Source organism: Colius striatus, chromosome 4 (assembly GCF_028858725.1).
Source record: "Colius striatus isolate bColStr4 chromosome 4, bColStr4.1.hap1, whole genome shotgun sequence".
Lineage (NCBI taxonomy): Eukaryota > Metazoa > Chordata > Aves > Coliiformes > Coliidae > Colius > Colius striatus.
In genome coordinates this window covers 62,310,468-62,328,646 of record NC_084762.1, presented here as the reverse complement: position 1 = coordinate 62,328,646, position 18,179 = coordinate 62,310,468, and the positions used below count along the sequence as shown (strand labels likewise).

Genomic DNA, 18,179 nt, shown 5'->3' with positions numbered 1-18,179 from the left:
TACAGGAACCAAGCGTACTTAATTGACAACAAAGGAAACTGAGAACACGTTTGACAGAATTAACAGATAAATGAAATCAGCAAAGGCAATTTCCACAACCCTTTGTTTGATGTCTTTAAAAAGCATCTTCTAAAGTTCGAAGCACACAGTGAACACCAGTTAGCTTATTTTAAACAGTAAATTTGTTTCAGTAATCTACATGGGTAAATAATGCTTTATCATATATATGAAATTCCTTTAAAGTGCTTTATTTTTGCATGCATGCTCCATTCCTTACTGATATGTTCCCTTTTTAACAGAGTCTTGTTTTAAATATCGATGAAGATAAACTCAATGTAAAGCTATGTGGCACAAGCAACACCTGTTTCTACCACCCATACACATACTCTTTCACTCGCTCCCCCTTCTGACTTCTCCCTGCAGGTGACTATGAGTGAACAGTAAGGTTGCTGTGAGACCTGACTCGGACATACACGGTGGCAGACGTGGGCAAATACTTTTACGTTTATTAATCTAAAAAAGAGTAAAGATTACAAAAATATAAGGCGTAGAAAATCTTAGACAAGATAAAGTACATAAAATCTCTATGCAAAGTTCATTTTGGTCAGGCAGAGTTTAGGTTATCAAATGTAGATCCAAAAGAACAGGGGTATAAACTAAAGAAAAGCATTATAATAACTTTATACTAAAAGGTGACAGTAATCCTTCTTTCCTAAGGCCACTGTACTAAATACTCTGATTCAGTGCATTACAGCATCTACATATCAGAGCAGTTCCATTTATGTACTACTGCTACTATAAAAATAACTTTATTTTAAACCATTATGTATAAACTAAAGCAAAGTGTAGTTCTGATCACCATAATTTTGTTTTAATTATTCTTCAACAATCCCACTGATTTCACAAACCTGTGAAATCAAACAGAAAAACAGAGAAATTAGGGCTATAAGTTAATGTACAGGAAGAACAGACTAAAAGGGACAATTAATTCTTCTTTGTGTTTGCATTTTATAGGAGTTTTCTATAATGCTGAAGTCAAAGTAAAATATGCAACATTGATCAGTATTTTGACAAATAAAATATTCAGAAGCACACCACAGCTTCTTTAGTGATATTATTTGTTCCAACTATTCAGTGTTTTGGATTGTTTTTCTGTGGATTCAAATGACCCGTGTGGCAAAAAGCATCAAACGTAATAGGCAACTGTGATGAATCAGATTAGCTGAGATAGCAATGTTTTAATTTCCAGTTGTGTTCAGGTTGAAAACCTTCCCCAAAACAAAACACAAATTGAGGTTTTACAAAGATTTCCATATGCATATTGAAATAGATGCTTTTGCAAATGTTGCCAACTATAATATAATGTGCCCTCTCCCGCCTGCCCCCCTTCCATGTTTGTAAAAGATGTAATGCTGCAACTGGAGCTACTGGATCCGGTTAGAGACTCAGGGTTATAAACCAGAAATAAACACCACAACCACATTTAATTACACAGCTGAATGCATAAAAGTCTGTATGTTACCTTAGAAGCCTTCACCTTGCCATTTTTAAACACTGAAGGAAATCAGGCACAGCAGCTTCACATGTATTCACTCCTTTTGAACATATAAATATGCAAGCCCTCTTTGGGAGATTAAAGAAACTTGACAGGAACAAACTATTCCCATTATCTCCAGTTAATCAATTAAATACAATTGGAACAAGATCTTTAAGTTTCACTTTCCCAGTTGAAAAACCTTGACTTTGTATCTAATACTGTATTGATAGTCAACAGAGCAAGATACATACCAGGAAAACTCCTGCATCAAAAAAAAAGAAATTAAGTCTAGGAAACCTTAGCAAAAGCTATTATCCTTTATGAACCTTATATGTATGTTTTTGCATTTATACCTAATGTTTAACAAATGTTTTCCTTGGAGGCACTTCATTTAGCAGATATGCAAGCATTGTCACAGTTTGATCTTTAACAAATTTGTCTTAAGGGGGGAAAAAGAAAAGCAAATATATGTAAGTGTGTTTCACTTGCAGATTCTTCTTATGACTGTTACAAAAACTCCAGGGACTGTGGTCTTCTTAGCTGCAGAAGGAAATGGGATGCCAGCCAGAAAACATATTCCCTGCTATCCCTTATCCATTTTGGAATTCTTGACTGATGAGAAATTATATTAGCAAGATCAAATCCACTTTGAGCTGACATGAGACAGAAAAGCATCAAGATGGAGGTTCAAGAGGTGAAGAACATTTGGGAGGGGTAATAGTATTCAGTATACCTTTCACAGTCCCTCAGTAAGACCTTTAGCTGTCCCCTTTGTTTCTCTCCTTACTTGAGAGAACAAATAGCTTGGACTAGAGTCTCTTAATCTTATATTGTTGAAGGTAGGTGAGATGAGTCATACATGACAGGCTGATTTCTCCAATAGAATGTCAATATTTTAAAAGTAGTTAATAGAAGCTGGGAGCCACCACTGATTTGACTTGGGGAAAAGAACTCAAAAATAACAGCCATGTTAAATTTGATGAAATCACACAAAAAGAAATATAGACATACATTAGAATTGTGGTCCAGACTTGTAACACACTTTAGAAACATTAACTGGTGTTTTGTCATATCTTTGCTGTAAGTTATTGTATTTTATCATCCCACTTCACAGATTGGGGAAATAAGTCATGGAGAAAATAATTCTTGCCCAGATCCTGCTCTAACACTCTCATTGGCACTATGTAACAGCAAACAAGACTTAACCAAATGAAGTCACACATCAAGGATCAACCCTCTTCTCTTCTATCTGTCCACCAGTCTCCACATTCACGGATTTTCTTCCTGACAGGGCCAAGAACAGTTACGGTAATTATTGCACAAAATCCTAACCTTTCTCATCACAGAGCTTTTCCTACTTGAAATTGAAGTCTGTCCTCCTAATGATAAAAGAGGAATTTGTGCAGTTTTGTCTTAAAATAAATCTTGGCCTTGTAAAACACATCTACAGTAATAGGATAATAAGGAGTGCTATTTTTTTCTTTTTCAGAGCTTGGAGAATACCAGGCCAAAGAAAGAAAACAGATTTCTTTAATAGACCCCTCACTTCTTGGTTATTTTTGCACCCTGGGATTACAGTGAAGCCTTCTACATTTTTTCTGGTTTCTGCAGCAATTTGGCTCCTCTGCTGAATCAATCAGTCAGTTTTGGAGCCAAAAGTCTTTCAAGGCCTTATTTAATGTAAAAGGAGATACTCCCTGCTTGCTGCTCTCTGGGTCTTGCACTTCTTGGGGTCACTTGCATTCATCAAACTTAGGGAAATTAAGTGTAGAACATGACCAATGTGCTTTGGTAGTACTTCATGCTACTTCACGCTCTTTCTTCACTGCTGTAATGACTACACAAGGCACTGGTGAAAGATGAGTGGGTTTGATAGATCTTGAAATGTTGTGCAATTAAATAGAATAAAAAGCACAAACAGGTTTGCAGCAAGATCTTAGCCTGTACTGAAAGCAGTCAGCCAGCACAAAAAACAAAGGAATCAAGACAGGTTTGAAAGTGTGAGCCCATCAGCATAATTTGGTCCCTGGCTCTTTCTAATGCTTTATATACTTTTCCAATGTACTATGAAAGACACATGAGATGGCCAGTTCCTTCCCACTGGAAAGTTGATATGCCCCTCCAAGGAGAGATGCAGTTTCACAGTGTGACTTTGCACCTCAGAATTTTCATAGGGTTACAGTTACTTATCTTTGCTAAAAGCCATGGGGTATTGCTTCATGAGCATTTTTTTGACTGGAAGGCCAGTTGAAGCAGTTTCAGCTCACCACTGTCAGATATTCTCCACAGTTCCTCCTGATTCAAGCAGCACAAATGCTAAGTAGCCATAGGGCTGAGGAACAATACAGGACTGAATTACCTGGGTAAAAATGTTGTTCTTATCCTTTATTTGTTAAGTAAAGTTAACTTAAATGCAGTTCTTTTTGAAGGCATGCAGCAAGTAAATCTCTAAATAAAAAGATTGGTTTAACATAAAAATGTTTGTTTTACTTGGAGATTTTTCAACAAGATCATCTCCCCATTTCACTGAATGCATTCAAAAAGATATACATCTAAGTTACCTTTACTCAACAAGTGTTTTGGAAGAACAAAGTCTAAAAGCGGATGGAACAATGTGATATAATCGAAACCAAATCAAGTGATTTAAAGTTTCTCCATCGATATGCAGTAAATCAGGCTGCATTTCCATTAAAAAGATATATCTCATTGCTATAAAGGCTAACTTTGTTAACTTGTTGCCAGTGATTAGTCAGTAAAAGTTTTATTTTATTTTACTTTCTGAAATTCTTTAATATTAGAGAAGAACTTTACTTTCCTAGAAGTTTATCATCCTTTTTAGAGTCATCTTTTAACAACATCATATTAACCTGCATTTCAACACATACACCATATTGTGAATCAAATCAAAGTTTTGAACCAATAGCCTGATATACCAATATACAGCCAATGCAGTATTTTTATTGTGACGTATGTAAATCAGTATATGTTTATATTCTTCTTTTGGATCAAAATTCTAATAAGGCTCAATACAGTTTCTTAGTAATGATCATGGACAATTTTCTGTTGAACTTACTTGTATACCTATCCAGAGAGGTTTATACAAGGCATAGAACTCTGTGGAATTCAAAAATTAAGACCAGCCTATATATTATTAATGAAAGTACAGAACTTGATTTGCAAATGTTTTTTGAAATAAAACAATAAAGGATTTTAAAAGCAAGCAATTTATATCACTGCTATTATATACACTGCCATTTAATACCACACATTGACATCAATAAAATTAGCACGAACATATTTTGTGCTTTCAAATCTACAGACTTCTATGACCATCTAGAGCACAGTAAATTTATCAGTATTTTATTAATATATTTGTTATGGTCAATATTAAATGTTATACCTTATATTTCCCAGGTATCTATTTTTGGGTTACTAAGGACAACCATCACGTTATCCAGAGGCACCCTGCCTTCTCAAGTAAATGATTTTTATACTCTAAGGTCTAAATGAAGATAATTTGAAAAACCGGAGAGGATCATTGCAGTTTAAACCTTAGAATAAAAACCTCAAAAATGTGTTTACATGTACATTGTTATGTATATTTTCAAGGGTTTGTAAGAAAACAAGTAGCATAACTGTAGAATAATGATCATTATGTCATGTGCCTCTTTTATCAATTCCTAATATGTAGTGTTAGGAAAGCAACCATAATAGTACATCTAGATTGCACTTTATGAGTAAGTATAATCTTAGACACAACGACAAAAATCCTGTAGTGATGATCTAATTTGACCTTCTGTATATCTATATAGAGCTCACAGAATCTCCCATCAGATTATCCATCATCTGTCATCCAGAAAGCAGCATCACCTCGTGTTAATGACTCCAAGTTCATTATCTCCCTTAACTTTTGCTTACAATGCTTACAGTTCCTGGTTGCTAGGACATAGCATTTAATTTCCTTTGTCACAATCCGATGAGTTGAATCTTTTTCTGTTTACACGTCTGCCTACAGATACCAAGTCATTGCTGAGATTTCTAGTTGAATGTTTTTAGGTGAGGCAAACTCCTAATAATGTTTCCCAGACCCTGGGGTGTTTTTAATCATCTTCTGAAATTTCTCAAGTAATTCTGATCTTTCTTAATGGCAAGACACCAAAACCATTGTTTTTTACTGATATGATGTAGAATAATTACTTTGCTACTTAACTTTTTAGGCATTCAAGACATGGTTTACCCTTCCTTGTGAGAACATTATGTTGAGAGCTCACACTGAGATGATCTTGTATGATCATTCTAAATCCATTAGGTCACTGCTTTCCAGGACAAAGCCTCATTATTCTGCAGCAGACACAGATCTGTTTCTCTGATGTCAGATATATATCATTTGGTTCAAATATATTTCATCTGGTTATAATAAAGAGCATTTTACTGGAATGTGGCCATTATACCAAGGGATTCATATCATTTAATAACTTCAACTTGTCCTTTCCAGCAATTATCCAAACCTATCTGATCCTAATGAGCCCCATTCATCTACATCTTTCCATCAGAAACTCTAGTTTTTAATTCCTCAGTAAGCCAGCTTTTAATTTACCTAATGTGTGCCCTGATAATTCTCTATGCCATTTTTAAATTACAGTGTTGTCTTTTATTACATTAAATATCTTTGGGAATCCAATTTTACCATAATAATGCAAGTTGCAGGAAAAGATATCATTAGATTTGGAAGCTGTACTGAAAATAGCTTTCTGCACTGAAACAAATTTTGATAATTTTTTTCCTCATAGCAATAGAAAATTCTCTCCTTCTCCCAAATATTTAGTTCAGTGTGAACCTTTCCAAGAAGAAGCCAAATCTTAGTCAGTAAGGAAAAAAAAAAAAAGTGACATAAGCAAAAGCCTTAACAGTTTAAGAAGATTATGGCACCTTTGGATTTAAGCATGTCCATTCAAAAAACAGGGATCTTGAGTTTACTGCCAGCTTTCCCTAGCTGTATTTCAACTCTCTCCGCACTAGTCAGCAGTCATCTAACTTCCAGTGGAAATAATATCAATCTCTACTTTTGCTTCGCTATCTATAATCAAATCCAAGTGGGCAAGTTCCATGCTAGACAATTGTTCTCTCTCATTTTCAGGCTCAAAAAGCAGTTAAATGGAATGGTGCAGATTAAGCTACGGGTGTTAAAAGACCAATCAACAGACTTGGAGAAATTCTGCTTACAGGAACACAATCCTCACTGGTATTCCATTTCTGAGGTGGACATGCAATGGTCTCAAGCTAAATACCTAGCTAAGCCACTGGTAGAGAGAATGAGACAATGTATTTTCTTTAAGATATTTTTTTCTGGATAAACTTGGAAAATTATTCACATTCCAAGCAGACAAAAGTTCTATAACACTCCTTAGAAAGGTTATAATGGATAGGGAGATATGACTTTTTTCACTCCAGTTTATATTACCACTCTTGAAATATTAAAGAAAAATACCATAAGTTTCTCCAGAAAATTAATGAATCTGGAATTAGAGTCCCCCAGTTCAACCCAGATTCACTTCTGGAATAAATCTTAATATGTCTACTGATTTCCAACTGCAAATATTATGTTCTTATTAACCAGACATATAACTGACCAACGTTTGACCAATGCCTCATAACTACCTTACTCCCTAGAGAAATCAAATCTAGCCTTGCTCTAAACTCATACCCACTGAAAGAGATGTTTCCAGTACTACTATAAAATCCATGTGAGAAGAACACAAATATAAATAGCCAAATTTGACTGATGGTAATGGAATATGTTTGTAATAGTCATAAAGGTTCTGATCTACAGTTGCTGTGTCCTCGGATGTTCCTCATAAGAGGGAGATATTTTTCCTAGGGAGAACTTTGTGCAAGAAGAGAAAATAAAGGTTTTCTTCAATATCTGTAGAAGACATCAATAGAGTGTTTTTAACTGCAGAGTTTCAAGACCAATGCAAGAATGAATGGAGTGGAAATCCCACTTTTTCCTAACAAGAAGCTTGGAGCAGTAGACCTTCCACTGCAAATTTCAGAAGAGAGTTTGCAGATGCATAGTGCAAAACAAAGTTTCTTGACACAGGTTAGTTGGTGAGAGTTCAAGTCTTGACTCAGATCAGCTGAGCTAAAATGAGCATCTAGTGCTCTTGTTGGCAAGTTAGAGTGAAGTGATAGTAGCCACATCACGTAGTGTGCTGTTGACTACAGAAACTGGCATGCCTTAAGCAGATCAGGGCAAATGAATGTACATGCAAGTTTTCTAAAAGTCTACATTATTCACCTATCATGTACATCTGCCAAATGGACTGACTGCAGGTCAGGATTCTCTATGTCCAAGAAACACCTGAGGAAATCTACCTTTTTGTTACTTCTTGAGTTAGGCACCTCAGAAAGCAGACTTGGGCTTCTGGCAGTAATTGCATGCCAGGACTACAGATAGTAGTAGGTTAAATTGCACGAAAAGATTGTCTTTGTCTTTTTGAGGACCTTGGAAGCTACCAATGCATTATAAATTTCCAATCAGCAGTTCTCGTAGGACTTGTTCTAAAGGGAAAATTCATCCTGAGTCTTGCTAGTCTCTCTGAAAGCCTGAATTTCTTCTCGTAAAAGCTGGCTTAGAAATGTTCTGATCATTGTAGATCCAGCTCTTCTGCTTCCCTGCATCAGTACTTCATAAAGAAAAACTTTTCCAGCTCAAAGAACACGAAACTGAAGTATTGTGGAAGGGGTTAATATTTTCCAGATCTCTCCTCTTTCCAAAAGTGATCTCTGTGCACCCTCTGAAAATTCTTTGCAGAGAATCAGCACACAAGCAAACTATCTTCAGAAAGACAGTTGAAGAGAAAGCCACATAAGGCCTACACTGTGAACAGGCTTTTTAGTGACACTAAAATCAAACCACAAATCCTTGATTTTGGAACATGTCGCCTTCGCCATTTTCACTTCTCTTTACATATTGTGTACAGGGTATCAAAGGTAAACATGTCTAACAAGCAGAAGATGTTTAGTTACTAAATTATTGTATTTCTTAACAAAAAAATAGCATGTGTTGGTTCCTATTTTTTAATAACAAAACTTACAATACAAGAAGAAATAATCATACACCTGCCTTTGATATATCGGAAAAAACTCTACAAAGCACATAAGCACGTAAAAAATAAACAATTTTCCTTCATTAACACAAAATAATTTGATTTCAAATTTACTCATAATTGATATGATATTAAAGAACTCAAGCTGACTCATACAGCTTTTATTTTTGCATTGTTATTTTTCCCACTAACACCTGGCTGCCATTATCTTAAAGTAGTCAAAGAATGTGGTAAATATTATTCAAATATAATTTATGAAAAACTGACTCAAAGAACAGGTGTTGCTATTGTAAAGACTAATTTTGCAGCTCTTCTGCTCAAACTCATAAATTATGAACTCCTGGGTCCCCTCAACACTAAATCACACACACAACATCCACAGAAATTTATTAACTTTAGGGTGAAAAATGATGTGTAACCTTGCCACCTGCTCTGCCTACAAGCACTGGCATCAGCAAATACGCCAAGACCCTCACTGACACTCCATTTTACAACTGGGAATTGGCAGCTTCTCTTTGTCAGTAGTGGCAGTTCTGCACTTTCTGCTGGCCAATGACACTAACGTATAACTTCAAATGAAAATGAAACATTATTATTGTTATTTTCTGTAACATTTATCATTATCAGATACAGAAATTATTGCTTTGATCATACATTTTTCTTCTACTTCTTTAGTTATATTAGTAGAAATGCCAACCAAGCACAAAGAGTGCAGCCGCTAGCTGAATTTCAGTAACTGCACAATCAAAATGGGTTTACAAAAGGAAAGTCCTGTTAACTAATTTCCAGAATCACTAGTCCCAGCACTGACTCCTGAGGCACTCCCCTAGACACAGGTCTCTGACTAGACCCTGCCCCATTGATCACAACTCTCTGCCTTCTTTCCTTCAACTGGTTAATGATCCACCTCACTACCTGGTCACACAGTCCACACTTTCTCAGCTTTCCTGCAATACCAGCTTTGATATCCTTCTATGATAAGGTCACACATGTAGTGGATAAAGGGAAGGTGATGGATTTAGTTTTTCTGGATTCTAATCAGGGTTTTGATCTTGTCTCTCACAGTATCCTTCCGGACAAGTTGTACAACTATGGTATGAGTGGGTTCACAGTCCACTGCACGAGGAACTGGCTGAAGCACAGAGTTAGCAGGGTGTAGTTAATGGGACCATATCTGGCTGCCAACTGGTCATCAGCAATGTTCCTCAGGGTTCAATCCTAGGGCTGGTTCTATTCAGTACACGTATCAATTATTTGGATGCAGGAGTTGAATGCACCATAAGAAAGTTTGCTGATGATATTAAACTGAGACACGCTATTGACTCTCTTGAGGGGCCATGCAAGGGGATCTAGAAAGATTGGAGCATTGGATAATTATCAATGGGATGAAATTTTCAAGTCCAAACGTTGGATCCAGCACCTAGAATGGAGTAATGTCAGGCACCACCGTAAATTAGGAGAGCAGCTGGAGAGCAACCCTGCAGAAAAGGATCTGGGGATGCTGATTGACAGCAGGCTAAATAGGAGCCAGCAGTGTGCCCTGGCAGCCAGGAGGGCAAATTGCATCCTAGGGTGCATCAAATGCAGCACAATCAGTCAGTCAAAAGAGGTAATTATCCCATTATATTCAATATTGGCATGGCCTCACTTTGAGTCCTGTGTGCAGTTCTGGGCCCTACAATTTAAGGATGTGAAGATCCTTGAATGCATTGAGAAGAGGGAAATGAAGCTAATGGAAGAGCTGGAAGGAATGCCCTAGAAACAGTGGCTAAGGATTTTGAGTTTGTCTAGTTTCAAGAAAAGGTGACCTCATTGAATCAGCTTCCTGAGGAGAGGAAGTGGAGAGAGAGGTGCCGATCCTCACTCCCCCTCTGGGATGTAGCAATAAGACTCATGGGAACGGTTCAAAGATGGGAGTCTCAGACTATGTAAGGAAGCATTTCTTTACCAAGAGAGTGGTCAAACACTGGAACAGGTTTCCTACAGAGGTGGTTAATGTCTCAAACCTCTCAATTTAAGAAGCATTTGCATAATGTCCTTAACATCATGCTTTAACTTTTGGTCAGAAACTATAGCTTACAGCTACCTTCTTTTCCTTCTCTGTTCTCAGTGTCATCAGGTCCACAGAAAGCAATTGTGATTAGTTTGGTAACTATCATCTCTACTGACCTCGTGGTAGAACTGAAACTTTTACCTATAGTTTACCACTCTGTCACACTGGGTAGTGACAATGATCTAGCAGGATTCTTATAGCACAGGATCTTGGATGCTCAGAAGTTCCCACATCCATGCAATTCAGGTACAGCCACTATAAAGGAACTATGCGGTGCATCTGATAAGTTCAGAAGCACCGTTCTCCCTGATTACATAATTAGCATGTCTATATGTGCAGCGCCAGTCCTATGAGTGTTTGTCCTATTGTAAATTCATTAAAAAAAATATATAGGGAAACTCATGTGCACAAAAAAGGCAGGTACCAGGCTCTCCCCTTTGGCCACCTAAGTTGAGCTTCAGCCCAAAGATATGTGAAAGGTTCAGGTGCAAGTCAAATTGGACTTAACTGGCTATGGAGTAAAATCAGTAGGACACATAGAACTTCATTTTAACATTGTACTAGTGTTAAAAAGAATGGCACATGCTCTTCAGTATCTTGCTCCGTAAACTGAAATCTCAACAGTCAAACTCCAGGCTACATATGGAATTGTGAAACTGGTATGTGAAGAGAAAATTCTTACTTTGTTTTAAGTTATATAGTTTTTTTATGCTTATCTGGCATGATTATTATTAATTATTAATCCCTTACACAATTGTTCCATTCTGCGAAGTTTTTCTTAACTCTGCTTTTTTAAAGTAGTTTTAGTAGAAAGTAGTACATTTTCTAAACATGCTGTTTTAATCATCTGTCCTTTTCAAGTATATCACCTAAAACCTGTGATGAAATAGTTGGCACATTCACCCTTGCAAATCAAAAAAACTACTATAAACTTTTAAAAAATGCAAAATACTTAATATTTTGGGCAAGATTATATACAGGTACCTTGTAGACAGATAGAACTTGCTACACTTTGGACATATTGCAATTTATAACATGTTACTTGTTACTTGTTCTGTCACTTAAGTTATGATCCTTCTGACTTTTCCTCTCATGATAAGACAACTGTTAAAAAGAATATAGGATATTAAGGATTACTTGTGTGATTGACAACTTTTTTCATACAGAGGAACTCAAAGGAACACAGGCAAAATAGAGATAATTGAGTCACAGTCTTAAGGAAGAAGGCTCTACTTAGAGCCACTGGCTTTTTTTTTTTTTGTGGGGTTTTTTTTCTGGTCAATACATATTTGCTAAATAGTGTATCCATTTCAACTTTATGCTACTTCTCTGGAACAGTTTCTTTAAAATATCAGGAAAAATTGTTCTACTTGGCTAAGTAAACTGTGTCTGTGATCATTTTCTAATTGTTCTGTGACTGTGAGAAATTTTATGTAAATCACTCTTGCCAAGTTCAGTCCCCAAACAAATTGGTACTTTGAAAAAAGCTGCTGTGAGCAGGCATTTGAAGATATGAAAAGAAGTTAAAAGTTTGAGGAGTTTTGGCATATTATCTGGTCCTTATAAATATACTTACATTTGTCTTGGTCAGCTTCCACTCCTTCACTTTCTGTGTCACTCGGCAATATCCAAGGTTCATGAGCAAGCTGAAGCTGTTGTAAGAATTCATCCTGCCACAAATAGATCTATTTTAGATAAAATGACAGAGAATGGTCCTATGTAAGTGCAGACTGTAGCAAACACTCGAGCCTCAATTAAGTAGAGGAGAGAATGCCTTTAACAAAAAAACTCCCTTTGCTCTGAAACAAAACCAGAATGTAGAGAAAATGCAGACTCCCCAGAAAGTTAGTTCTTGTTTATTTATCTGTTCTGAGGAAAAAATAATATATAAAAAAGGTCTCACTAGCTATCTATCTTCTATAGCCACAAATACATACATACTCATCTTATAAATGCAGCAACAAAGAACAAAATCTTAATGCAGATATTCCATGTGTCCCTGTAGTTTTGGACTATGCCTAGACATGTCATGCACAATTTGCTTAACTAAGGCTTTGATTTATTAGAACTTTCACTGCCTCCAATCTAGTAACAATAAGAACGTGAAAACTGATTTAGAAACTATGGTTTTATTGGAGAAGGAGAAAGTCTAGGAAGAAAAAATGCTATTGAAGCTTTTGTCTCCAAGATACTATAAAACTCGAAGCATCAAAATATAAATGTTTCACATACTTAAAAATCCATACACAGATGAATATATGCTTTAAAAAATGTTTTCTTACTGCCTCTCTTTATATACAATGTATATATATATATATATATGTATATAAAAATTTTCCACACACACAAACACATATGTATGTGAGCACATACATAGACAGACACATAAAATACTTTGACAGGTTCCTTTGCAATATTCAAGGTGTAAGATGAGTCTGGAATGCATAGTTTTATCTTTAAAAGTAGTTCAAACATGCAAGTCTAGTCTCTTAAAAAAGAACTTAAACATTCACCAGATATCATAAAATTACTGTCCAGATTCTTACCAGTACCTGAAAAAACAAAGAGTGTAATAGCCCTGTCGTCTTTTACACCAGCTGAAAAAGAGAATCTATATATTCAAAGTTCAACTGTATTGCACAGCACTACAGCATAATTTTCAGTGTTAGACTATCTGATTTAAAAACAGCAATCAGGCTTGTTTAAATCAGTTATTGGAGACTGAAGAGAGTATATCACTGTTAGTAATCTGTTAAAAAGTCCTCAAAGACTGCTGCAATGGCCCAACATTGAGCTCAGTCATGAGCTTTAGGCCTTATGCATATATTGATATTTTGAATGTGCTCAGCATTTGAGAAAGTTGTTGACTAGAGCACTGAACCAGGCAAAGTGTTTTGGTTCGTGGAAGAGTGTCCTTGCAGTACGAGTGGCATTCATACTGATCAGCACACTTTTTAATCTTCCAAAAACACAGAGCAAAGAACTGAGACAGGCAGCAGAACAAAATCTAGCCAAAAAGACAGTCCTCGACACATCAAGTTATGCTCTATAACTCTAGTAATTACGAAAAAAACCTGTGTTAATCAATGTTATATTCAAATAAACTGGAATTTGCTGCAGATCAATAAAGAGTACTGAATATCAATTTAAACTATCTGGATAAACAAAGTGATCGTAAAATTTGAAGTGTTCTGAAAATGAAATGGCAAACAAGGGAGTCAGTAGTATTTTCATCTCAACAGCTATTGATAACTATCACACAATTGTGACACTTTAATAGAATCCATCCTAAAGAGATAAGCAGAATTCAACATTCCTCTGTTAATTTACACAAAACACCACAGGATAAGCTAAAGGCATAAAAGTATTTCTGCCAAAAGATTTGGAACCCAAATTTATTAGTTTTACAGAGATAATAAAACTATTTCTCTAGGTAGCATTTCTTTGCTATAATTCACTTCAGCCTTGAACAGAGCTGATAATAAAACATACCTGTTAGAACTCTGTAATATTATGTGCACCAAGAGGCAGAAACTCATCCACAAAATCACAGGCCATTTTAAGTCTTAAGCAAAATACCCCAAAACAGTTTTAGCAGCTGATATGTACAGTACTTGCAAAATGATTTAAGATTAATGCTATAAGCAGATCAAATCATCCTGAGCTACAGTATGAACTTAAACTTAAGAACAACTCTGAATTGTATTTATCAGTAACATTTTTGTATTTTAGACTTGTGATTTTACCTGAAACAAATTACAACCTAGGAAGCATACGTAAGGCATTGAGAGATATATTAAACATTCTGATAAATAAACAAATGACAGCATAAATGTAGACTCTAAATTCTTTCATTCAAGCTCCTTACAGTAAAACATGCTCTTGGTGGCAAGTAATCGCATCCTTTTCAATTTACTCACACTCATCAAATGTGTATCAACTTTGTATTGGTTAATTCCATTAACATCACCTAAGAGTAAGGAAGCAGAATTATTTGCAAGATCTACCATAGTATCATTTCTATAGGATTTGCAGTATACCCACAGTGTATTTACATCTAGTGGAAATTCCCAGTTCACATCATAAGGCTAAGAAAAATAAAGACAATTTCTCTTTATTTTACTTTTGTTATACAGAACCCAGTGAAAGTTGCAAAATTATTTACAGTATTAGCTTTGAGTTTTATGTGTTGTGATCTGTAAAATTACAAAGACAACTCTGTTGTTCTTCTACTCCAGGCCACCTTTGACTTCTCTAAAAATTGTTTCCATGGTCAGAGAGAAGCTGCGACAAATTATAATAAAATCACACAGCCACTAATAGAGGGACATCTCTAAGGTGGGAAAAAAATGTCACTGAACAGAGATACTTCCTGGATATGTTCTGTCTAAACCCACTTCTCCTAGTGACCAGTAAATTCAGTAGGTAAAGAGAGCTTAAAAGAGCTCTCAAAGTTTCTAGTATAAGACTCCAAAGATGTGCCTGGGAGCAGGACATCCCAGGAGGCCAGACCTCTGTCAGCTGCTTTCTGACATCTGAGAGCCTTTATAGCTTGGCAGGAGAAGGTCTTCAGTATGAACACATCATATTAGCAGTTTCCGCCTTGGAAGCAGAGCCAGTCCCAAGATAAGTTTCCATTAAGTCAAAGGTCACTTGTGCATGTCAGGAAACGATGAATAGGGTTTGAACTGGGTCACTAGCAGCCAATGTACTATTGTACCCAGTGAGTAAAGAGAAAGAAAAGAATTTGTCTCTTCTAGAAGAGATTATTACGAAGGATAAGGTCTTGCACAGAAATGCTGAGATATAACACTAGCTTTCCAGTGAGCTTGCTGGATGAAACTGAACATGGTATTCTAACTGTAAAATCAGGTAATAAAACTTCTCATTTCTTAAAGTTCTTGCGACATATATATATATATATATATTAAAACTATAATAGGACACTTTTAAGAGCTATCAGCAAAACCTGCGATTTGGCAAACAGAAGTAACGAGTCACAGCAAAGGAAATTGGACTCATGGTTATTATTACTATAACTACAGAAAAGCTGTGGAATAAAGCATTTTTAATTGCCTGCCTTGTTAGGGGAAAGATCAGAGTGATGGACAGACTGGATCTTGCTGGAGAGACAGTGCTTATCGCACACAGCACTTTCAGGAGTATATAAAATAATTCAAGTTGGCATCACACGACTGTGTATTAGTTAAGAACAGTACTGCTTAAAAAGAAGAAAAAAAGAGGAATTAAGTGTTTAGTGGGAAACAATGAACACCTTCATTTCTTCTGAACATTTTTAGTAAAAAATTAATTTCCAGTCTCATTTTCTGGTATGTGAAAAAATTCCAACATGCAAAGACACCCACCTCTCAACACAGGAGACAAAGGGACTTTGTTTGTCAAAAAGTATATTTGTTACAATTTTTTTTCACATGGAAAACTTCTGGTGTAAAAGTATATCAACTGTCAGTGAAGATACTTTCAACAGAACTGTAGTCACCTTCAGTCCTCATGTCTTTACGTTGGATATCCAATTCTAGGTGAAGAAGCAGCTTGAGTGAAGGGATTACTGCACTGTTATTCAAGCACCAAAATGAGGATTTTTTTTTTAAACCACCAAAGGTAAGTAAAATTTATTCCCCAAATTCTTTACATGTATAGTAATCTGTGCCTCATTTCCTTCCTTTCATAACAAATAATGGAGGCCATATACTTCATTGCAAGATTCTACTAGATATCAAATATCTTATTTTACTCTAAGTATCTCTAAGCAACATTATTATAAATAGCATTTTTAAATTTTTTAAGAAGTCATTAGACTGATAATACATTGTGCCAAGTGTCATACCCAATAGATTTTTTAAAACTAATGATACTCCTCAGAAACAATATCTAAAGATATGGTATATTTTCAGTCTTGGGGAAAAGCTCTCCAGGCTTTGACAAATGGATTACAAAGAGATTGGTAATAAATGTTGGGAACCAACGTATTCCACCATTAAAAAAATTAGCAATCTAGACATATAAGTCCTTCTCAAGTCAGCATAGAAGGACTGGCATTTCCTGAGAAAAAAACTCACCTTTGTAAGGCATGTATCTGACATAGACAGCAGGGCTATTCTTTCACAGGTGCTGTTATTTCCACTGCCTACACAATAAAGTTGTCTTTAAGGCAGCTAAGGTTAGCAGAGGAGAATCCCACTCAAAATTTACAAGGTACTTAAACTTTTTATTTTGTTTTCATTTAAACAAAGACTAATCTTATGAAAGCCGTTATTATGGGACAGGAAATTTTTAGGCTCTGAATCAGCTTTGTTAACATGCACATAGTATTAGACAATGATTCAATAATATTGGACATTTTCTCATTGCAGTTGAGTTGTGTTTCAGAAAATTTGTCCATTCAGTGATGCCTAACTAATCCTTTCAATGTATCCAAACATGAAAATAAAGAGCAGACCAATGAAATATTATGCACTGCCAGTGTGGCAGGAATAAATATGCTGGAGTTATAAAATAAAGTGTTTGATATTACAGAGGTATGCACTTCTTAGAAACTGCAAGGCTATTAAAACTGTTCTGCATCATGCAGGCAAAATCCTACAGAGCTCATAGAAAATCTGGGGGACACAGGTGTTTCAGTATGACTTCTGTTGTAATACCGTCATTCTCTAATTAGTACCTCTCAAGGCTGAGCAGTATTTCCTTGCTAATTTTCCCATTGTATTTCATGTTTCTTTCATAGTAAGTTACATTATACTGATGTTATTAAAACAGAAAATACAATCTAGTCTTTATGTTATAGTAGCTCTTAAACATAGCAAAAACATTAAATTGAAAATCTTACTTCTGATAAACTGCTTCTCTGAGTAGTGACAGTTCCAACAATGTCTCCACTCATTTGCACAGAAAGCCCTGAAGCAGCGCTGAGGGTCCTCCCCATTTGGCTCTTAGATGTCAAAGATCTGCTTCTTTGCATGCTAATGATGCCTTCCCTATTTCCTTGGTTGCTAGGAGTAAGAGGCCGTGACAGCAAGCTATTTGGGGTCACAGGTCTGCTCCCCGGAGTTGATGGAGTTGGTGGCCTGTTGGTTTGTGTATTGGGCGTTGAAGGCCTACTGTTTGCAACACTAGAGACCTGTGTTCTGCTGTTAGTGGGCAGTGGTGGTGATTTGTTTCCTTGGAGCTGAATATTCTTCCCCATCTTAGTTGACACCTGAGGCCTCAGGTTTTGAGCCTGTGTAGCTTGAAGATTTCCTTGATGGTCAGCTGAAACTAAACTGTGATGTTGGATACTAGGGCTTCTCGAGACCCTTGCTTCTTCCCACAGTGCTAGATCTTTCTCAATGTCTGTATACACACAAACAACAAAGAAAAGAAAAAATGAAATTCACTTTCTGTTTCGCTCTTGTTTGAAACTCTTGATGATTTTCTCCAATGTAAGTGACTTGAAACTGTGCAGAGAAAATCTATTCACCCT

General features: G+C 36.1%; 1 protein-coding gene across 1 annotated transcript in view; it reads right to left on the bottom strand.

Annotated features, from left to right (window-relative positions):
• Positions 1 to 843: 843 nt before the first annotated feature.
• The window catches only part of C4H8orf34 (chromosome 4 C8orf34 homolog), a 164,168-nt gene continuing 146,832 nt past the window's right edge, over positions 844 to 18,179 (bottom strand). The window contains exons 12-14 of the mRNA XM_061995680.1: positions 17,547 to 18,049; positions 12,276 to 12,369; positions 844 to 908 (exon numbers count right to left, since the gene is read on the bottom strand). Of these exons, the coding sequence (XP_061851664.1) occupies positions 901 to 908; positions 12,276 to 12,369; positions 17,547 to 18,049 (605 nt within the window). The 3' untranslated portion in view covers positions 844 to 900. The remainder of the gene's footprint in view (positions 909 to 12,275; positions 12,370 to 17,546; positions 18,050 to 18,179) is intronic.